We start from the raw sequence: 19,565 nt of genomic DNA, 5'->3' as shown, positions 1-19,565 counted from the left end.
TCGCAAAAAAAATTTCAATTTTCAAACGCCGATTACGGCCAAACTAAAAGAGCTAGGAGAAAACGCTTTTTTAGATCGGAAAGAGCACATCAAAATCTATAAGATAGAATCGGTTTTATTTGATTTAGAGACACTTTAAAAATTTACCGATTTTAAGGGGGGGTGTTAACTTTTTTTTATTTTTTTTTTATTTTCTCATTTCTGGCTAAACTATTCTAAAAAGTGAAACTATTTTGTTTCATACCTATGCAAAATGATCCGGGGAATCGATTGGCATCAAGAAAATTGCCAAATTCCCAATAGTTTTTTAGTTATGAGTTTTTGAGCATATGATCTAATTTTTGCTTTTATTTGCATTTTCTCGAAAACTATTAGTCGGACAACAATATTTTTTTTTGCAAAAGATAGATAATTTAAAGACCGGCACTCAATAGTTTGACAATATTTTTTTGACAACCACCACCACGAAAATGTCATTTATAAGTGGCAAATTCAAACCGTGGGATTTTAAAGGAAAATTACAAAGTTTGACATGTAGTGATTTAGTGAGAATAATGATTTTTCGAAAATGTTGTTTTTGTGTGCCTTTACGGTGTGGTGCTGCTATGTTACTTGTCCTCCAAATGGCATGTTTGACGCCTTATACGATATACAATCCCACCGCAAAACTAATTTTCATCTCAATAGGAATCATGATCCTTTTGGCAACAGCTGCAGTGATATTTATGTGGGCTATTGTATGGGAAAAACCTAAATATCTTTATGCAACACTTGGATTATCACTGGGATCCATCATTTTTTATTTTGCCACAATAGATTACGACTATTCTTTTAAGACATCAACAACACCCACAACAAAGAAAGAAGGAACTGTTCATTTAATCCTCTTGATTAATAACACCACAGGAATATTAACATATTTTTATTTTATTTTTATGTTATACAATACATATGTTAAGTTACAACATAAAGCTAGAAAAAAACAACAATCTACTGTACTACCACAATAAACCATTTGTTAATGTGTCCGGTTTTGTCTTTTTACCACGGTCGGACTTTGCCTTGAGTTGCGTGAGTTAAAATCCATGTATTTTTCGGGTCTTTAACCATTGACATTTGTTTATGTCTACCGTGAGTTTTACAAAGGACATAAAGACGTTGCTCTCGCATCACAAAATAGCAGTCTTTACAACGTCTATGCAGCTTTCCTTTTACTTTGAAACCACAACACTGTGTTTGGTTGTAATTCACAGCGGCTAAAAGTTTGCTCGGTGATGTTGCAATCGACGGCGTAAATATGTGATAATTCTTGGAAGTTGCAACAACAACAAAGGGGCACTTTCTAATCACATTAATTACATTTCGAATGAGTGGAAACATTTTGTGAAAGATGAGGTTAGAAAACCGCTTAGGGATTTATCATTAGAAAAGTTACTAGGATTGGTGACAGACACTGCTGACTGTCACTGCTTGTCAATGTAACATAACCCAATTTTTTTATTGTTATTTTTTTTAACGATGTTTATTTACGATATGCCGTTTCTCGAACGTAAAAAACTCTGTAGTATTTTGGATCGGAATAATTGCTTTGAGGAATTAGCTGCGGTTCATATGCAATTTGATTCTGAGACGGTCCAAGTGAGTAAATTCGTATTTACTCTAAAGATACCTAATTAGCTTTACCTAATCCATTTTCAGAAAATTAGTCGCGAATTTTTCAGAGGCATTTCCCCAACTGAAAAACTCCTCGACTTATGGAGTCATCACAACCATACCGTTTTTGAATTGTTTATTCTCTTGTATCGAATGAAACATTATCAAGCCATGACAATCCTTAAACCACTTGTCGATTCAAAATATCATCATTTGATTAAACAAAGTACTTGTCTTCCTGAATTAATGGCCGATTTAAAATTAGAACAAGAGCCAATAACAAGTGAAAAAATACTAAACGCTCCAAGTTGTGAAAACAATGAAACAAAGCCCCAAAAACCAAACGGAATCTCGCTTATTTCTTGTGTGACGGAATCTGTGGGAGCTGTTCCTCAAATTCCCTATGATGATTTAAGACAGTCAACAAATGATTGGAACACTGGATCGATTCTGGGTCGTGGAGGCTTTGGGACGGTATTTAAGGGTGTTTGGAAGTGCACTCAAGTTGCTATTAAAAGAATTGAGAAAAAAGCGGATGACAATTCGGATCAAATTTTTCAATCCTATACAGAATTACATTGTTTGAATGCATACAGACACGATAACATTTTGCCACTTTACGGGTACGTATAAACCAATTCAAATTAGACATGAAATATTTATTATTTTTATTCAGGTATAGCATTGACGGACCTCAGCATTGTTTGGTATACCAATACATGTCCGGGGGTTCCCTCGAGCACCGTCTCCACATTCGTGATGCGTCACGTGTCCTTTCATGGCCAACTCGTCTCACAATCGCAATTGGAACCGCTCGAGGTCTTCAATTTCTACACACAATTCGTGACAAACCGCTTATTCATGGCGACATCAAGTCTGCCAACATTCTTCTCGACCTAAACGAAATCCCTAGAATTGGGGATTTTGGTTTAGCTCGTGAAGGGCCACCACAAACCGATTATGTTAAAGTGAGTCGTATTCATGGAACGAGGCCGTATCTTCCTGACGAATTTATGAAATATAAAAAATTTTCGACCAAAGTTGATACTTACAGTTTTGGAGTTGTTTTATTCGAATTGGCGACAGCTGGAGCTGCTTATTCAAATAAAAGGGTGAACAAGTTTTTGAGAGATCATGTCGTGTTTTGGGAAGGTGATGTGTTACAATTGAAAGATTCAAGGGCTGAAGGAGGAGAAGATTTTTTTAAGGGATTAGTGGAAGTTGGAAAAGGGTGTGTGAGGACGGGGGCAAAGGACCGACCGGAAATGGTTACGGTTTTATTGCAATTAGAAGCTGTGATGAATCAATAAATTTTTACATACATTTTTTACAATTGTTTCATTTCTCTAATCAACATTTTCCGTCAATTACTTTTATAATTTACGGCTATTGATAATCGCATTCTACACAAGGTTACAAGGTTATTCATTTCGACTAATTTTATCAGAAAAAAAGCAATGTGACAGTTGATCGGTTTTGTGGACACTACTACAATTCAAGGATTTCTTTATTGTATAATAATTAGTTTTCAAGTTTTCATTAACAAATAAGGTTTGTTAAATCTGCTGTTGGCTTTTAATTTTTGTCATTGCAGAAGAAAACATTTTGAGAGTCACTGGTCGACGACGCCTGGGACGTCTCGCTCTATCAAAGTGGGCAAGACGACGCCCTATTAACGTTACGACCACCACAGTTGTTTTTCCAAAAATATTATGTAGTCATCATAAATCAATTTACATGTAACAAAAAAAATATGGGAGTGCAAACCTTCCATCAAACAATGGATAATCGAATAAAATTGTAGAAATTTTAAGGTGAGTGAGTGTTTGGCAATAAAACAATTACGATTATCGATTTGTTTGTGTTTTTCAGGCTTCCAAGATCACGCGCGCGATTTACAACAAACAGTATTACAAAATTGATAGCAATACGAATAAATAAATTTTTTATAAGAATTTTGTTTAAAGAAAAATATTAAATAATTGTTAAATTTCCAATCAAAATAATGGACAAATGCATGTCACTAGAGTTAGATATTGGATCTTGGCAATATTGTTGTTTTTATATATAGCAGGCGTCTTATTTCTATCAGCGGTCACTCTACATGAACCCAAAAATTTAACACACGGAAAAGTAAGTAAAAATGATAATTATTGGTGTTATTTAATTGTTTTTAGCAAACGGACCGTAATCAGCCCTTTTCCCGTCTAAAAAACTATGAATATGGAATACCAGGACTTAGACCACCTCTTCGTGGTCGTTCCAAAATCCAATGGTGTTCCACAGAGCTGAAATACATCCATCCAGCTATACCACCCGTCGCCTTGGTATCATTTCCGGGAAGCGGAAATACATGGTTACGTTACTTACTTCAACAAGTTTCCGGTTTTTACACCGGTTCGGTTTACAAAGATTACGGTTTGTTGAAAAATGGTTTTCCCGCCGAAAATATCGCCAACGGTTCGGTTCTTGTCGTAAAAACACACGAATGGGGTTACAATGCTCGGAAAATCTTTTCGAAAGCGATTATATTGGTTCGTTCACCGGCAGCTGCGATCCAAGCCGAATTTAACCGACAAAGCGGTGGTCACATTGGATTTGCATCACCCGATAGATACAAACGGACTAAAGGAAAATGTATATTATTTATTGTATTGATAATTTTTTTAATAACTTATACTTTTATCAGATTGGCAACAATTCGTCAATGATAAGCTCGAAGCTTGGAAACAAACCAATCTCGACTGGTTATATAATTTTACAGGACCAACGCACGTAATTTTTTACGAGCAACTTGTCGATAATCTTGAACACACCCTCAAGACGATTATAAATTTTCTCGACATATCAACGGATGAAAATTTATTCAAATGTGCACTTGAACGAAAGGAAGGAATTTATAGGAGGAAACGTCGAGTGCTCAATTTCGATCCATATACGGACGAAATGAAACGAAAACTGGATAAAATACAAAAAAAAGTCTACGAGGCGATTTATAATTTTGCGACGCCGAGTTAACAACAACGTTGTTGCGACAATAAGGCCTTTTTAAAACGAAACGAGTGGCCAAATTTTTCTAGTATCTCTCTTATTCATGTAAACAGTGGCAATCAACACACGATTATAGGCCTAAAATAAAATTATACAAACACAATTTTGCGACTTATTTTCATTGCTCAAATTTGAATTTACATTAATAATAATAAAAGGTTGAGAATCGCTGAACTCGTAAAGTGATTTATCATTTTTCGACGTTGGTAATTCTGTTCCCACTATCATCAATAAATAATCAAGTTTGTAGTGGTAGAAAATTAGTTCGTTTATTTATTTTTCAAGTTTTTTCAATAAACAAAGGTAAGCCCCTTTATCCCGCCAATTTCCAGTAAATGATTATGTTTTTGTCGTACTTTTTACTCGATTTCATCCTCCTAACCTCTAAATGACACATGGCCATTTTGTTTCAGTTTTTTGAAAAGATGCAACAAGAGAACGCCGCCAACGGCCCCCAAAATGATTTAAATGTGGGGGCCGGAGATCAAGTCGAATGTGACAAATCGAAACTTATCGTTAATTACATCCCACAATTCGCAACTGAAGAGGATTTAGCTCTAATTTTCACTCCCATCGGACGAGTGGAAAGTATTAAAATAATGAGAGATTATAATACGGGCTATAGTTTCGGTTTCGGTTTTGTCAAGTATTTCAACGAAGAAGATGCCGCGAAAGCGATTCAAGTTATCAACGGAATGAATTACAAGTAATTGAAAATTTAAGATTAGAACTGTATTTATTACTGTTGCTATTGTCTTGTAGAAACAAACGCCTGAAAGTGTCATATTCGCGTCCTCCAGGTGCCGATATGAAAGCATCCAATTTATACATCACTAACTTACCCAAAGACGTGACTGAGGACGATGTTCACAGACTCTTTTCAAACTATGGAGAAATCATCCAAAAGTCCGTTTTAAAGGACAAAATTACCGGAATGCCACGTGGAGTTGCCTTTGTCCGGTATAATAATGATGATAATAATAATTATTAAAACTTTGTAAATAATAATTTGTTTTTCGTTTAGTTTTTCGCGAGGAGAAGAGGCCAAAGCTGCCATAGCCGACCTTGATGGCAAACTGCTTGAAAACGCAATGCTTCCGTTGAGTGTTCGCGTAGCAGAAGATCACGGCCGTCAAAAAGCTCAATATTTGGAAAATTGGAGTTTTTCAATGCACAACAGGGGTAAGAAACGGAGGTTTTGACTTAATTTTGGCATTTCGGGTGTTTAGGTTTTGTACCACCGTTTCGAGGAGGGACAATGAATCCCTTCAGGAAAATGCCACCACAGCCGCCTGATAATTTACAAAACCGTAATCGCTTCCAAAATTATAATTCGAATAATGTGAGAAATATGGGAGCAGGCGATAATTATCTACAAAATTCGTTTTTTTGTTAATTGCTTCATTTTTTCTTTTTTGTTTCTGACTGAGAATGGTTTTTGTGTTAATTGAAGAGTTGATTTTATTTTACAAAGTTTCTATATTTATTTTTATATTGATAGAAAAGCGTGCCAACTAATTGTATGTTGAACGCTAAATACAATAGACATTTATTTATTTATTATTATATATATTTATATAAAATAGGAAAAAATATGTACGCAATTGATGTGCCTAAGAAAAAACTTAACACCAGCTATGGTTTTTTTTTTCTTTTTGACACACAAAATGTGTTAATTTTTTTCTTAACCAACGATCTGAATAATTTATTGTAATTTATTTCTAGTTTCAAGTGAATAAAATTTTAATTGTTGTTTTCTATATTTTTTCCTTTTATTTAATAAATTACCTACTAGGTTTGGTGTTTCTTCATCTCTGCTTCTTTTGCCCTTTTCACTTGCATTTCTCTTTGTTGTTGTAGCACTTTTTTAAACACATCGTCTTCTTTTTCATTATCAACATCTAATAAAAGAATCAAATCAAATAATAAATTAATCAAACAAGTCCCTACTTTGTTGATATGGAGCCGCCTGTTCTTCACCCTCAGAGTCTTCACTACTGTCATTACCTGGATGTCTTAGAAAAACATCAGACAATTCGGCCCCAGCCGACAACGTAAAACATTGTTCATTATTTTTCGATTTTTCCAATTTTTGTGCTTCTGATTGTTGTTTTATTTTCAACCATTCGCTTCTATATTCACTAAAATAGATATAAATAAATAAATATTCCAGTAACTACAAAATATAGAAATAAAGTTATTACGTTTCGTATAAAATCCTAGCTTCGTCTATTAGTTTATATAAATCTTCAAGTCCTTGTCCTGTGGCAGCGCTTACTCCACAAACTTTTAAATTTCGGTAAAACTCATCCAATGTTAAAGCCATAGACCTCGTCAAATTGCTGATGTAGCTTTCGTCGTCAGCAGCTTCAAGTGCTTGTTGAAACGACTCAAAATCGGTCATCCAATCAACAGCATATGAATGATCAACGATATCAACTTTATTCATAACAACAATGAAAGGAAGACGCGTTTTATACAAAATCGAGCAAGCGTAAAGCATGTTTGACATAAACGTAACAGGAGAAGTACTTCGCACACAATCAACAACGTATAAAATGATTGTTGGTAAAGTTGAAGCCAAAGTTTCGGTAATAATCGAACCCGAAACCGACCAAGTAAACACCTCAATTTGACCAGGAGTATCCAAAATGCACAAATCATGATTCGACTTTTCAATAAAACCAATCACTTCAGAGAATTTCGTTGAAAATAAGTTCAAACTTGTGACGATAGCACCATTAGGGCCTAATTTGTACTGCTTCATAACCTCCTTGTAATTTACCGTATCTCTAATATCTGTAATTTAACATTAAATCCCAAGAAAACTTTGACGCCCGCGAATACTTGCCAATATTAGCGAAATAGGGTAAATTGAAACAAGCAGGGTCCAAATTCACAACGTACGGTTTTTTCGGAGAATTTGATAAGCGAGTAACAAGACAAGTTTTGCCAGAACCGGCCATTCCAAGCACTATTACACTCACGGGAGCTTTGCCCCCCGTTTCGGACATTTTTCATAAAATAAAGTGGAAAAAAAGTTTGGTTAGCTTCATGACATTTGACAGTTGGAACAGAAGCTGTGTATTTAGGTTCAAACAATCTTTGCAAATTTGTGCCTCAAGACAGAAAATTTTTGATTGTATATAATAACTTTTAAATCAATTCATGTAATCGCTTTTGCACTAACTGGATTTAAAAAACCCATAATTTAATTTTTACAAATTCTCCAGTGGCGTACTTTCTGGGGTTCTTTTTTTGAAAATTACATTTAAATCACAAAAATGTTCACTTCCGTTTCGGAATGATGGCATTGACCTATGATACTAATACTTTCATGTAATAATAAGCAATGCAATTATCTGTTTGGCCTTGATTTATGTTTACATCACTGATCTGTAAATGTGTCTCTATCCAACTCCAATCCAAAGTGCTCACGCAGATAAGTTAAAATTTCAAGTTTAGATAATAATTATTATTATCTCAAACACCTGTTTGAAACATTTAATCGAAATTACTTCTAGTCGTGACCATGGAGCTCTTACTCAATTTTTGTTATTACGTAACACTTTTTCTAATTCCGATCTCACTCTACGTTCTTGTATTCCAACATCGGACAAAAAATCGTTTTTACACAAACCGAGGTATTTATTTCTTTCCATAATTAATTATGTATTTACTTGATTAATTTTAGATTGGTTTTATATAATTAAATTCCTAATCGCAAAATCGGCCGTCAAAAAACATCAAAACAAATTCAAAACAAAAATTAACATAACCGAAAGTCCAATAGAAATTCGGACGGAAAATGTAAAACATTAAACTAATCTATTAGATAAGTTAGTATCAATTAATATAATTTTTTTTACAGTACTGTGATAATTATTTTATATATGGAGCAGATCAAAAAGGCAATAGTCTATCGTTACGTTTTATAATTGGGTCAGGTCTAGTAGGCGAGGTTTTTCTTTGTTTACGGCTTTCAACAGGCGCCATCTATACATTTCCTGGTAAACAATAATATTAACATATCTAACTGTAATTCTATTAATAAATAGGTGAAAAAAAGACAAAACAGTATAATCTATCAGATTGGCATTGGAAAACAAAAGACCTCCATTTGGAAATTCTGGAACCATTCAAACGTCACCGAGTGACATTTAATGGATTATTGAGCAACGCCACCAACGATATTGAACATGTCAGATTCAATTTGACGTAAAAATCAAATAAAATTAATTGGTCATATGATTTAAATCATTTTTGTTGCAGTTGGATTGCAACAAATGCTCCCCGTTTTCATCCCCAAGACGCCGCCACTGACTTACTCACCAATGCACTTGCACAGCACCCGTGGCGTGACGGTGATTGGCTATCACTGCTGTAAGAATAACCAATCAGATGCAATGTTATTGAATTTTTATTTTAAGAGGGGATGAATGCGGGTACGAACAATTCGGTGCTTTACACGGATTTATCAGAGGCGACTCGTTTAAAGATGACTTTTTTGTAAATTTACCGTCATGTCGGACAAGGTTTTGGGGTACTGCGGAAAAATTGGCCGTGTCAAAATGCCTTCATTTATTTGTTGCCGGCCATGATGGTACTTTGATTAGTATTTGGGTAAAATCATTGAAACATGGTTGCCATGGGTAAATTCCAAATTTTTATCTCCAGATTTTAGATAATTTAATTTTAGACTACAATATGGTAATGTCGTGATGACTAACGGTACCATTCAACCAATTACAGCAAGCGATATCAGATTTGATTGTTTGGGACAAAATAGCCAACTTCCCGAAACTTTTCTTATACATATTTACGGTAAATAGTAATAAGTTCACATTGTATGAAAAATATATATATTTTTTTTGTAGCATTGAAACAAACTTTCAGAATAGTTTTCCATACAAACACGATTAAAACAATTGTAGACGGGCATGACCTGTCAAATATTCCCGCCGATTGCGATTTAAATACCCAACAAGGTAAATCATTGGTTGAATTATGGCAAGGCGTAAAAAACACATCACGTGACAAACCACTCAAACCACTTTTAATCGAAAATAAAAGCAAAACATTACCAACGTGTTACGTGATCTCACTCGACGACGAATCAGCAAAAATTGTGAATTTGAGCGGAGGTAAAGGTTGTTCATTGGCAATGCTCACATGTTTGAAATCAGATGACGTAATAAAATTTTAAAAAATATGACAGAACCAAACACAATCGTTGCATTTCTAGTTTATTGTTCCTAATGGATTTATTATAACAGTTAATGCTTTCAATAAACAATTAGAAATGAATTTTAATATGAAGAAGGCAGTGTCTATCCTTGATGACATTTGTTGTGGGCGGAGCTTAGGCGATTTGGAGCACGCTTGTGCCCAGTAAGTTTGTACATATTTTAATATTTTTTTTCTCTCACTTATTTCTACTTTCCAGAACAATTAAAACCTTTGAAAGTGAAAAAATAATCCCCGAAGTTGCTTCGGTAATTTTGCAGGCTTTCCGTAATCTCAAGCCCCGCCCCACTGATCGATTTGCTGTCCGTTCGTCGGCAATTGGTGAAGATTCAGAGGATTTATCGGCAGCTGGTCAAAACTCCACCTTTTTGGGATGCTCCACCTTCGCCTCCATCCTTCAGTCAGTCTCCGCCTGTTGGGCGTCACTCTACACCAATCAAAGCGTGCGTTACCGCCATAAACACGGCATAGCTATCCCATCACAAATGGCCGTTGTTGTGCAAAAAATGGTACAAGCAGATTGTGCCGGTGTGTTATTCACTTGCCATCCCTCAACTGGAAACCCCGCCCATATTGTAATAACGGCCAATCATGGCTTGGGTGAAAGTGTGGTTTCGGGGCGGAGCGAACCGGATACAATCATACTTGAACGCACGTTCGATAATGACGTCACTATTCAATCGAAAACTTTAGGTTTGAAGAATAAAATTGTTAAAATGACGACGGATGGAGAGGGCGTGGTCGAATGTGATGGACTGCAAGGTTTTAGTCTGACAGATAATCAGGCGTTAGTTTTGGGGCGAGTGGGAGTGGCATTAGAAGAGAAAATGGGAGGAGCGAGAGATATCGAGTGGGCTTTTTCTCAAGGAAGGTTGTATTTACTTCAAGCTCGACCAATCACAACGCTGAATTTGTGGACCGATTACGAATTGTTACACGAATTTGACGTTGCCACATTGAGCGATGATGTTGTTTACACTGTTGCCAATACTGGAGAGATTTTGCCAGGAGCAATTTCCACTTTAACATTATCGACAGTTGTAAAGGCTATCGATAAGAGTATACAAATATCGGTTGAAGGTCACAGTAATGAATACTCTCTCAAATGTTTAGGGACGTTTCAAGGCCATCTTTTCGTCGATGTTATCACCGGGATACATCGACGTGTCAAAAATAAAATTGAACTGATATCAAAAATTGTCGATTTAGCAATTTTTGGACACCCAATCATCAATGAGAAAATTCATTACTTATCATTAAATCGATTCGGACCCATTGGAAGCTTGGAGCAATTTAAAGAATTGTACACTATGATCAAATTGGCTTGGTGTAATGAAAAGAACGCAAAAATGAGCAAAACAATTAACGAAACGTATCAAGTGGGCATCGATACAACACGCGACACTCTTAAAGATATCTACAACAAAATTGACAAGTCTTTGAATAAAATGGCGGAAGTTTTGCTCCTCCATTGTTACACAACACGAACATCCGTCAGTTATCAAATATTTGCAATGACTGTTCTTGCCGAAAATGCCCAAGATTTCACCATTGACCATTACAATGATATTGCCATGTTGTTGGCATCGTGCGATGAAGTCATTTCTGCGGAAATCCCCAACACTCTTGCCAACATAACTAGAATTTTGAACGAAAATCACCAAAACATGAAATTTGCCGAAATTGATCCGAATTTGGGGCGAAAATGGTTAAAAGACAATTCACCCGAAGCTAGTAAAATCTTTGAGCAATTTATAAAAAATCACGGACATCGAGCTTTGCGAGAGGTGAATACAAAAACTATCTCAATAAAATTTTCTATAAAAATTTTTTAGTTTGATATCTTTAATGAAACATGGGGTACGAATCCGGTCGAAGTGATTAAAATGATACAAACAAATTGTCGAAGTAAAAGTCCGAAACAGGAAAAAACAATTAAACCAATCGATGAAGTCATCGCCGGTTTGGTTTCACCGACAAAAACTTCTACGCGAAAATTTCTCAAGTTTTTGATGAATAAAAGTCGACGTGCTGTCGGGCTTCGAGAGCAAACAAAGTCAGAAAGTATTCGATTTGTGGACAAACTGCGTCAAAGTTATAGAATTTTGGGCCAAAAAATGGCCTTTCAAGGTTTAATTCCTGAACCGGACTTAATTTTCCACTTGTCGCACTACGAAATCGGGCAAATTCTCGATAAAAGTGACCGAAATCCGATCATAATAACCAAGTATTTTTTTGTATTTTATATATTATAAATCACGCAACGTCAACAATTTTTTTCAGAGCACTCAGACGCCAGAAATTGTACCCAAAATGGGACCGATTGAAATTCCCCGAAATTTCCTATGGGATCCCCTTGCCCGAAACTCGAGATTTTATTCCTCGAAGCGGCTCTGGAACAGTCAAATGTGAGGGAACACCGGTTTGTTTCGGTATTATTCAAGCAAGAGCGTGCGTTATAACCGATTTGAAGGAAATTGACCAATTACATGAAGGTACTTGTGCGGTTTTTAATAAAAATGATTAACCAATCAAATGTTTTTTTTTAGGGGACGTCCTCATTACGTATTGTACAGATATTGGCTGGTCACCGTATTTCCCCATGTTGGGGGGAATCGTCACCGAATTGGGAGGTTTGGTATCGCATGGTATACTCAAAAATGGCCTACTTTTTCGGGTAAAAATTTTAAATTTGTTTTTTAGGAGCCGTGATTGCACGAGAATATGGACTACCCTGTATTGTGGGGGCCAAAGGGGCAACGAAAATGTTTAAAACGGGAGATTTGGTTATACTTTCAGGGGAAAACGGAACAGTTGAGTTAATAGTATAATTTTTTTTCTAAATAAAAATTATGTTTATGCAACACACGATACACTAATTTAAGTTGATAATACACTTGCTCCTAACCCTACTTTTCGTGCAATGCAACAACTCTTAAAAACAATGCTTAGGCGATGTGCTACCAATATACCCCCCATATTTGACCATTTTACCCCAAAATGTGTATTTACACTACCAAAATGTTCACATAACCTCACTGTTACCAAGTCACGATTTTTCCATATACGGCCTCCGAACCGGGCTAAACTCTACACCGACGGTGAAAATGCCTACGCCTACATCATTTTACCGAAAATTGTTAAATTCACCACGTGTTATAACGCCCCAAAACAAATAAAAACCTCTGAACAATTCGACGAATTTTTAAACCGGAACTGGAGAGACTCTTGTGCTAGTGATATTGTTGAGGCTTTTGAATGCATTAAAGACTATTGTGTAGTGAAAGATATCAATGTAGGAGATGTACGGTTTGATAAACTCGTAGATGGATTAATGGATCACTGTGAAAAATTAACTGATGAGGAACTCTTAAGACTTCTCACACTATTGACAGAGTACCCCCAATGTGAGTCTAGCACTACACATAACTACCACGACATATGGAGCTGTCTCGATGATATCTGTTGTTGGAAAATGAGCAATTGGAATTTTCAAAAACTCTTCACTTTTGCCGAAATCTGGTATCGATTGAATTTGGGGCGTCTGTCCGACTTTGTTTACGAAGTTATTGACAAAGCTGTTAAAAAATCGCACCGATTACCCAACGAGTTTCTGGTCTATATTTGCTTTTACTTAAATGTGGCGAGAAAAAAAGAGGTGCCATTTGATTTCGAACACACTTTAGCGGAAAGAATCGATGAATTTAATGTTGAAGAACTGACAATTGTGGCAATGGCATATTTCAAAACAAAAAGTAAAGTAAAACTTTTACCAATTCTGAATGCTATGATAAGAGCTATAAATGCGAATTGTGACAGTATTAACGAAATCAGTTTAACAGCAATGTTAAAGGTATAATTACAATTTTACACTTGTAAATATTTAAGAAATGTTTCAGACGATCCGTTTGAGCCAACATATTCAAACAGCCGACCAAATTCCTCCATTATTGGACAATTTAATGCCACAAATCCCACGTTTGTCAAAGTTGGCAATATTGCATATAGCTCTTTTGGGGACAAGTCTCCAAATCAAACACGAAAAATCCCTGACACGTTGCGCACAATCTATACTCGAGGATATTGAAAATGTCCGTTTAAAAGACCTTGAACGCATCCTTTTAGCCTGTTCCATGTTCAATATTGACACAAATCCGAGCATTTTTGATTTGGTTTCAAATGAATTAAAGAAAAGCAATCGACAGCAAGAATCAATTCAATACAATCGGAGTCTTGGCAGCACTATACACTACCTCACTTTTCGTCAAGTTTATCCGTTTGAATTAATAAACAAAGTCTTGGATACCGAATACATAAACGATGTCTACGGCAATTCATCGAGAAATTTTCCACGAGAATTATTTTCCCTCGATTGTAGCCTAGAAATCGAATGTCCAAACTATTCGGGAAATCGTCTAGATCCGGTTAAAAAAACCAAATCAGCCAAATGGTTAACCGATTATACACCAAGTCACACTCAGTTTAAACGCTTAACTTTAGCTGACAAATTCTATCTAGATGTCGCTGAACATGTCTCAATCGCGATAGGCCAAAACTGCGTACGTCACTATCACGTGTTACCCCATTTTAGCAAATCAGATATCGTTATTTGTCGCGATTTGAGTGATGGAAACTTTGTTGTACCAAAACTACTGGATCGATACGTCCTCGGGGACATTATGAGACCATTTGGTGATTTTGATTGGTTCGCATTTATTGTTATGACAACGAATTTGACAGTTAGAGGCCGAAATGAGCCTTTAGGAAGCATGGTTATGAAAGAGAGACAGTTGCGAAGAATTGGATTCAAACCGATTTTTGTAAGTTGGCAGTTCTACGAGAGATTTATAGCAAATTAAGATTTTAGGTTTATTGGAGCGAGTTTGGGGAGCTGGGAACAGAGAAGGAAAAAGTGAAGTTTATTAAAGCATTGCTGAACATCGATTAGTCTTCTTTTTTTCGTATTGTATTAAATTGTGAAATAAAATTAAAAATCCACAAAGATATTCTAATTTGCACTTACCGGAGTCGATACACGTTGTTTTCCCACAAAAACTTTTATTATTTCGAATTTTATTTTGCAAAAATTGGCCATCACAAAATTTAATTAGCCGCCATATTTTTAGTACCAACTTTACGTGTCAATAAATTACTAGAAGTAGCGGTTCCTAATTCAAGCTTTTTCTCACAAAACATTAAATAATAATTTACCACTTTCAGTGATGATTGACTCGTAACGAATTTAAAATTGTGCATTAAAAAGCGAAAATATGCCAACGTGCCGTTAGCCACGTGTAATGTCAATTTTTGAAAAACGCAGTGTGCGTTTTAAATCAGTTGTTAAATATAAACAAGTTTAGTTTTTTTATGTTTTTCTTTGAGAAATCTCTTCCAAAAAATAATGAATAAACTTTATAAACCCAAAGGTAAGTGATTACTTATGATTTTAGCGACGTCTACGTTCCCTTGTAGTAACATTTTCAGATAGTTTAACAAAAATATCGAAAAATGTCCGTCGGGAGATTCGCCCTCGTAGTCGCAGTGTCTATACCACAAGTTCGTACATTAGCGATGACCTGGGAACCCCCCGCGATCTCAAATACGAGAATCCATCGTCATGGTCGCCTTACGTACCCAAACCCATCGTGGTTAAAAACTATTACCCCGATGACTTGAACGTGTGAGTCTGAATCATGGGTGATTTAAAGGTAGTTATTTGGGTTGTAGAGCGAGACATGGGCGGATGATGGAGGCTACATGGGTGGCACTACCATCACACCGCATGGTGTTATCTCGTTGAGACTGCACGACCGGATTCGAGTCGATATTTCACTCGATCGAGCGATTCGAATTATTAATATGAAGAATTATATTGTTTTGGCATTAAATGCGAGCGGAAGTTCCTCTGCTTTGATTCATCCCAATGGAAGGGTACTGCAATATGGGTCAAGGGTCGAGATTTTAGCCCATGATGGACAAGGCAATAACAAGTAAGTGATTTTTTTCACACAAAAGAAAAAAATAAACAATGTGAAATAACATAGATATGCAAAAATGTGGTACAAAGGAGTGAGTTTTACGAGTGATCAATGTGCCCTCGTCTATTTGGTGGATTCTGCCGGAACACGCACGACCACTGATACGTTTACTGATTTAACTGGCGATATCACACTTGATGTTTTCTACAATCGGCCAAATTGTGGCCTAGATTTTGCCTGTGTTACGCCTGGCACTCATCTGGTGAATGAAGCTGTTAGTGTTCTTCAGTCAGCCAATTACTGGTTAACTGAAGACAGAACCGATAATTGGATCATCAACAATGTGCGAATCTCGCAAACGGCCGATGGTCTAGTTAGGGTGGGGCGTAATAGTAACAAGTTCTCGCTACGTACCTCCCCCACAAATGGGTCCGCCTCTGTCTCCTCCCCTTATCTCCATTGCACCGGTTCAATGGGTCAGACACGACATTTGTTTGTGAGGCGTGGAGAACGTCGTATGCACTACGATGGAACCACTTTTATCGTACGAAATGCTGGCCATTCAGCCGGATTCGACGAAAGACACCAGTTGAAAGTTTATTGAATTTTTTGTGGGGGTGCATGGGGGGCAAATCAAGTGTTTGAATTTTTTTTATACAAAAAGTGAAAGCAACGACCAAAAAAAGTGCAATTTTTCTTCAAATAGTGTTACACTGCATTTCGTAATGAATGATTTTTTTAAGATACATTTAGCCATAATTCATGTCGAAGTTTGGCAAATAAATGGTTTGATGGTCAACTGCTATTTTGTTTAAACTATTTATATCCAGTCTCTTCTCGCAAACTCTCCAACAACCAGCTCCAGCTTGGCCTTGTGCAGATCACTGCCCCCCTCCAAACTCTTGAGGAAATCCTCCACTGTCATCTCTTCCAACTCCTTGACACTTCCTTTTGGTGCAAAAATGGGATTCAACATAAACACAATGTGTCCGAATTGTGTATTCCTAGCCTCCAATTTTAACTCTTGTTGGAATGTTTCAATAGTAAACTCAATATCATCGCATTTTAGTTCGCGTTGGAGTACCGAAACAAAATTTTCGTAGTAGAGTTGAAGCAAATCGTCACAACTTGACTCCAAAACGTGATTTTCAACACTCGTAAAAAGAAAAAAAATCAAATCGCGGACCGGTGAAGCGTATCTGGGTCGTTGAAAATCGATAAATTTGACTTCATTTGTGGATTGTTTGAAAAGAATGTTGTTGACCCAGAAATCGTCATGGGTGAAGGTGGCAAAAGGTTCACGAGGAGGTGGTGCAGGTTCTAACATCTTCATAAGGATTTGACGTGCTTTCTGAACGTAAAGACTACAACCAGGCGTTTCTTCTATCAATTTTGCGAGCGTTTCAATGATTCGAACGTCCTTGTCTGGGATGGACGGTGCAAGATACTTTTGAATTTTCTCGTGGAAAATTTGCGGTTGCTTTAGCTTGAGGCCTAGTGATAAGGCGTGAAAATAGGCCAAATGTTTCACAATCACTTGTGATACTTGCAAATTGAATCCTTGAGTGCGTTCAACTGTAGCGAAATTTTCAAATTTGAGATTTTCAAGGAGGAGAATTGCGTCCGAATCAACTTTATTATCGGTACTATTGTTTAAATTAATGCGACTTGTGTAATATTTCGGAAAAAGATTTGCAATACCAGTGGTAGAGATTTCTTGATCTTGTTCAAATTTTTCCAAAGTTGGTACCACCTTCTTGTAAAAGGCTATTTCATTCTTAAATGACTCTGGCGTATTGAAAATTTTCTGGATTAATTCGTTGGGAGGCACAGTTTTGGCTACGGAATGAATGGTTTTGGTACCATTCGGTGATTTGATGATAAAATCGATTTGTAACATGAGACTTCCGTAATTTTCGCCCGCTGCTGTCAAACGCTGTACCTTGTAGTCAACCATGGATTCGGAAGGACCCAATGGAACGATTTCCTCGATTTTTTGTATGTTCATCGTGACACAAACACTTTGAGATTTACGAAAGACTAACGTTAACAAGTGCCAATGTTAGACTTTTATTTTTTATGACAATGCTTATCATAAAGATAAACAACGTGTTTATTTGTGAATTCATTGCTATTATTTATTAAGTTAAGTTTAAATTTGAAAATTACGCAGTTAAATTAAAACCGTATTATATTTAAACCATATGATAAGTACAAATGAATTTACCCGCAAGAAATTAAAACATTGTGCTGAATTAGTAAATGCAACAAGAAATCTCTTCGTATAAAACTTTGGCCAAATCGTAAAAATTTGGAAGCACAACACGAATCAGTCAGGCATTTCAATGGAAATAATGGGCAACACGGGCTTTAACAAATCGGCTTTTTTTACATTTGTTGGGTCACTCTTATCACTTTGCGTCTGTAATTCAACACCATTGGTGCGCCGTTCGCTGTGATAGGCAATATTGGCATATTCCTGAAGAAGGGGGCACGCCCCTAGAACGAAAGCACAAAAGTCTTTTCTCATACCGAACCACCCTACAATTATTTCAATTTCTCTCTAACAAAATAATTCAAAGTACTACTTACATCGGTTGCCCCCTTTGGCACTAAAAGACATCAAAATTAAAGTAATAAATGAGACAAACAGGGGACTAACAACTGCAGTGTACGACATACGAATCTCCCCATCCAATTTATTGGCTAATAATACCTTAAAAAAAAAAACAGTTAGTTATTCGCAAGCGAATAGCAACAAACTCACTTGAAATATTAATATCGGGATGACTAAAAAAGTGTAACCTAAAGCTGATTTAAAACTAGAACGTCTCTGTTGAGCGTTGACTTCTGGCGTCCGTAATAAAATCGCAGCAAAAATAATTGTGTACAACACTCCAACAAGTGATAAACACATAACGATCCATAATGGCACAAAAACAACTTCCCACGACCATTTAATAAAATCGTCTAAACGCAACGCCAAAAAAATAAATTGCAACACGTTTACGGCACAAAATAATTCGAGCTCAAACGATCGGTCGTGTTTTACCGCCCATATGCATACCGCTATACTAACAATTGATATGAAAATCAACGGTATAAATACCAGAATCCACAAATGTCTATTTGACTCTAATTTATCACAAACAAGCAATTCGAACATTAATAATATCAAATGTAACGCTAACGAAATCAACATCGATTTGTAATGTATATACGCTTCACAATCGAGACGAAAATGAGGATACCTCCACCAGACATAACTCCCAACTGTGGCCCCCAAAATCACTAAAACTTTCCATATCCAAATCGGCGCAAAAACGCACCAATAAGACCACGTCACGTAATCATCGAGACGTATAGCAAAAAGGGCCGTAAACGTTAACAGGCACGTGTGTACCACAAATTTACTAAAAGACAAAAAGTTTGGTTAGGTTTTGTTGCACAAGACGTAAAAATTCGATGTAGGTTAACTTTAAATATATTAAGGCTCAAAAGTTAGCTACCTGGGATTAAAATCTTGGAAAAGTGTCTGCAAATTCATTTTTTCATAGTTATTTACAAACTTTTTGTTTTGGATATCATTTTGACAAGTTGTGGGTTCGCGCTACTGCCAACTTTTGCTGTTCAAAG

General features: G+C 36.3%; 9 protein-coding genes across 11 annotated transcripts; 6 read left to right on the top strand and 3 right to left on the bottom strand.

Moving 5' to 3' along the window:
• Positions 1-448: 448 nt before the first annotated feature.
• pll (pelle) lies at positions 449-2,986 on the top strand. The gene is made up of 4 exons (XM_961290.5): positions 449-626; positions 688-1,638; positions 1,699-2,276; positions 2,330-2,986. Exons 2-4 carry the CDS (start codon positions 1,519-1,521, stop codon positions 2,961-2,963), a joined length of 1,332 nt encoding a protein of 443 aa, XP_966383.1. The 5' UTR covers positions 449-626; positions 688-1,518; the 3' UTR covers positions 2,964-2,986.
• A 664-nt stretch (positions 2,987-3,650) lies between these two features.
• Positions 3,651-4,807, top strand: LOC654932 (uncharacterized protein). Its single transcript, XM_015980746.2, has 3 exons — positions 3,651-3,786; positions 3,831-4,290; positions 4,343-4,807. Exons 1-3 carry the CDS (start codon positions 3,667-3,669, stop codon positions 4,669-4,671), a joined length of 909 nt encoding a protein of 302 aa, XP_015836232.1. The 5' UTR covers positions 3,651-3,666; the 3' UTR covers positions 4,672-4,807.
• Positions 4,808-4,870: 63 nt separating this feature from the next.
• Sxl (sex lethal) lies at positions 4,871-6,466 on the top strand. Of its 2 annotated transcripts, XM_008196221.3 has the most exons (5): positions 4,871-5,007; positions 5,118-5,410; positions 5,467-5,664; positions 5,729-5,886; positions 5,934-6,466. In XM_008196221.3, exons 2-5 carry the CDS (start codon positions 5,130-5,132, stop codon positions 6,098-6,100), a joined length of 804 nt encoding a protein of 267 aa, XP_008194443.1. In that variant the 5' UTR covers positions 4,871-5,007; positions 5,118-5,129; the 3' UTR covers positions 6,101-6,466. The 2 variants fall into 2 exon arrangements, with proteins under 2 accessions (XP_008194443.1, NP_001139415.1); NM_001145943.1 differs by having other exon boundaries at positions 4,929-5,007; positions 5,729-6,067.
• Positions 6,164-7,860, bottom strand: LOC655062 (uncharacterized protein). The gene is made up of 4 exons (XM_961556.4): positions 7,556-7,860; positions 6,909-7,503; positions 6,655-6,845; positions 6,164-6,605 (listed from the first exon to the last, which is right to left on the bottom strand). Exons 1-4 carry the CDS (start codon positions 7,716-7,718, stop codon positions 6,496-6,498), a joined length of 1,059 nt encoding a protein of 352 aa, XP_966649.1. The 5' UTR covers positions 7,719-7,860; the 3' UTR covers positions 6,164-6,495.
• Positions 7,861-8,099: 239 nt separating this feature from the next.
• LOC655131 (rifampicin phosphotransferase-like) lies at positions 8,100-12,815 on the top strand. 2 transcript variants are annotated; one of them, XM_008196223.3, is made up of 14 exons: positions 8,100-8,348; positions 8,399-8,514; positions 8,576-8,714; positions 8,763-8,922; positions 8,977-9,087; positions 9,135-9,356; positions 9,404-9,528; positions 9,582-9,895; positions 9,950-10,095; positions 10,151-11,738; positions 11,787-12,178; positions 12,235-12,446; positions 12,501-12,599; positions 12,655-12,815. In XM_008196223.3, the coding sequence occupies exons 1-14, from the start codon at positions 8,237-8,239 to the stop codon at positions 12,780-12,782; spliced, it is 3,864 nt and encodes a 1,287-aa protein (XP_008194445.1). In that variant the 5' UTR covers positions 8,100-8,236; the 3' UTR covers positions 12,783-12,815. The 2 variants fall into 2 exon arrangements, with proteins under 2 accessions (XP_008194445.1, XP_015836216.1); XM_015980730.2 differs by lacking the exons at positions 12,501-12,599; positions 12,655-12,815 and having other exon boundaries at positions 11,787-12,188; positions 12,235-12,363.
• Positions 12,816-12,874: 59 nt separating this feature from the next.
• On the top strand, positions 12,875-14,955 carry LOC103313289 (uncharacterized protein). Its single transcript, XM_008196225.3, has 3 exons — positions 12,875-13,804; positions 13,851-14,771; positions 14,819-14,955. Exons 1-3 carry the CDS (start codon positions 12,875-12,877, stop codon positions 14,897-14,899), a joined length of 1,932 nt encoding a protein of 643 aa, XP_008194447.1. The 3' UTR covers positions 14,900-14,955.
• Positions 14,956-15,237: 282 nt separating this feature from the next.
• fest (wurstfest) lies at positions 15,238-16,728 on the top strand. The gene is made up of 4 exons (XM_008196226.3): positions 15,238-15,377; positions 15,424-15,629; positions 15,679-15,941; positions 15,996-16,728. The coding sequence occupies exons 1-4, from the start codon at positions 15,353-15,355 to the stop codon at positions 16,531-16,533; spliced, it is 1,032 nt and encodes a 343-aa protein (XP_008194448.1). The 5' UTR covers positions 15,238-15,352; the 3' UTR covers positions 16,534-16,728.
• LOC655205 (uncharacterized) lies at positions 16,611-18,030 on the bottom strand. Its single transcript, XM_961721.4, has one exon. The coding sequence runs from the start codon at positions 17,935-17,937 to the stop codon at positions 16,750-16,752; it is 1,188 nt and encodes a 395-aa protein (XP_966814.1). The 5' UTR covers positions 17,938-18,030; the 3' UTR covers positions 16,611-16,749.
• Positions 18,031-18,102: 72 nt separating this feature from the next.
• On the bottom strand, positions 18,103-19,557 carry LOC655280 (uncharacterized protein). Its single transcript, XM_961809.5, has 4 exons — positions 19,439-19,557; positions 18,697-19,342; positions 18,522-18,645; positions 18,103-18,470 (listed from the first exon to the last, which is right to left on the bottom strand). Exons 1-4 carry the CDS (start codon positions 19,474-19,476, stop codon positions 18,259-18,261), a joined length of 1,020 nt encoding a protein of 339 aa, XP_966902.2. The 5' UTR covers positions 19,477-19,557; the 3' UTR covers positions 18,103-18,258.
• Positions 19,558-19,565: the final 8 nt, after the last annotated feature.

Source organism: Tribolium castaneum, chromosome 8 (assembly GCF_031307605.1).
Source record: "Tribolium castaneum strain GA2 chromosome 8, icTriCast1.1, whole genome shotgun sequence".
NCBI classification, from domain to species: Eukaryota; Metazoa; Arthropoda; class Insecta; order Coleoptera; family Tenebrionidae; genus Tribolium; species Tribolium castaneum.
This window is presented reverse-complemented; position numbering and strand designations above follow the sequence as displayed.

Excerpts from the sequence above, each read along its gene's own strand:
- pll (XM_961290.5), top strand. The coding sequence starts at position 1,519 with ATGTTTATTTACGATATGCCGTTTCTCGAACGTAAAAAACTCTGTAGT. Across the intron at positions 1,639-1,698 it reads TTGATTCTGAGACGGTCCAA|AAAATTAGTCGCGAATTTTT; the intron begins GTGAGTAAATTC and ends ATCCATTTTCAG. Across the intron at positions 2,277-2,329 it reads AACATTTTGCCACTTTACGG|GTATAGCATTGACGGACCTC; the intron begins GTACGTATAAAC and ends ATTTTTATTCAG.
- LOC654932 (XM_015980746.2), top strand. The coding sequence starts at position 3,667 with ATGCATGTCACTAGAGTTAGATATTGGATCTTGGCAATATTGTTGTTT. Across the intron at positions 3,787-3,830 it reads AAAATTTAACACACGGAAAA|CAAACGGACCGTAATCAGCC; the intron begins GTAAGTAAAAAT and ends AATTGTTTTTAG. Across the intron at positions 4,291-4,342 it reads CAAACGGACTAAAGGAAAAT|ATTGGCAACAATTCGTCAAT; the intron begins GTATATTATTTA and ends TACTTTTATCAG.
- Sxl (XM_008196221.3), top strand. The coding sequence starts at position 5,130 with ATGCAACAAGAGAACGCCGCCAACGGCCCCCAAAATGATTTAAATGTG. Across the intron at positions 5,665-5,728 it reads CGTGGAGTTGCCTTTGTCCG|TTTTTCGCGAGGAGAAGAGG; the intron begins GTATAATAATGA and ends TTTTTCGTTTAG. Across the intron at positions 5,887-5,933 it reads TTTTTCAATGCACAACAGGG|GTTTTGTACCACCGTTTCGA; the intron begins GTAAGAAACGGA and ends TCGGGTGTTTAG.
- LOC655062 (XM_961556.4), bottom strand. The coding sequence starts at position 7,718 with ATGTCCGAAACGGGGGGCAAAGCTCCCGTGAGTGTAATAGTGCTTGGA. Across the intron at positions 7,504-7,555 it reads ACCCTATTTCGCTAATATTG|ATATTAGAGATACGGTAAAT; the intron begins GCAAGTATTCGC and ends GTTAAATTACAG. Across the intron at positions 6,606-6,654 it reads GGCGGCTCCATATCAACAAA|ATGTTGATAATGAAAAAGAA; the intron begins GTAGGGACTTGT and ends TTCTTTTATTAG.
- LOC655131 (XM_008196223.3), top strand. The coding sequence starts at position 8,237 with ATGGAGCTCTTACTCAATTTTTGTTATTACGTAACACTTTTTCTAATT. Across the intron at positions 9,529-9,581 it reads TTTTCTTATACATATTTACG|CATTGAAACAAACTTTCAGA; the intron begins GTAAATAGTAAT and ends TTTTTTTTGTAG. Across the intron at positions 11,739-11,786 it reads GACATCGAGCTTTGCGAGAG|TTTGATATCTTTAATGAAAC; the intron begins GTGAATACAAAA and ends AAAATTTTTTAG.
- LOC103313289 (XM_008196225.3), top strand. The coding sequence starts at position 12,875 with ATGCAACAACTCTTAAAAACAATGCTTAGGCGATGTGCTACCAATATA. Across the intron at positions 13,805-13,850 it reads GTTTAACAGCAATGTTAAAG|ACGATCCGTTTGAGCCAACA; the intron begins GTATAATTACAA and ends GAAATGTTTCAG. Across the intron at positions 14,772-14,818 it reads TTGGATTCAAACCGATTTTT|GTTTATTGGAGCGAGTTTGG; the intron begins GTAAGTTGGCAG and ends TTAAGATTTTAG.
- fest (XM_008196226.3), top strand. The coding sequence starts at position 15,353 with ATGAATAAACTTTATAAACCCAAAG. Across the intron at positions 15,378-15,423 it reads TAAACTTTATAAACCCAAAG|TAACATTTTCAGATAGTTTA; the intron begins GTAAGTGATTAC and ends GTTCCCTTGTAG. Across the intron at positions 15,630-15,678 it reads ATTACCCCGATGACTTGAAC|AGCGAGACATGGGCGGATGA; the intron begins GTGTGAGTCTGA and ends TTTGGGTTGTAG.
- LOC655205 (XM_961721.4), bottom strand. The coding sequence starts at position 17,937 with ATGAACATACAAAAAATCGAGGAAATCGTTCCATTGGGTCCTTCCGAA.
- LOC655280 (XM_961809.5), bottom strand. The coding sequence starts at position 19,476 with ATGAATTTGCAGACACTTTTCCAAGATTTTAATCCCAG. Across the intron at positions 19,343-19,438 it reads TTCCAAGATTTTAATCCCAG|TAAATTTGTGGTACACACGT; the intron begins GTAGCTAACTTT and ends TTTGTCTTTTAG. Across the intron at positions 18,471-18,521 it reads TGCCAAAGGGGGCAACCGAT|GGTGGTTCGGTATGAGAAAA; the intron begins GTAAGTAGTACT and ends AAATAATTGTAG.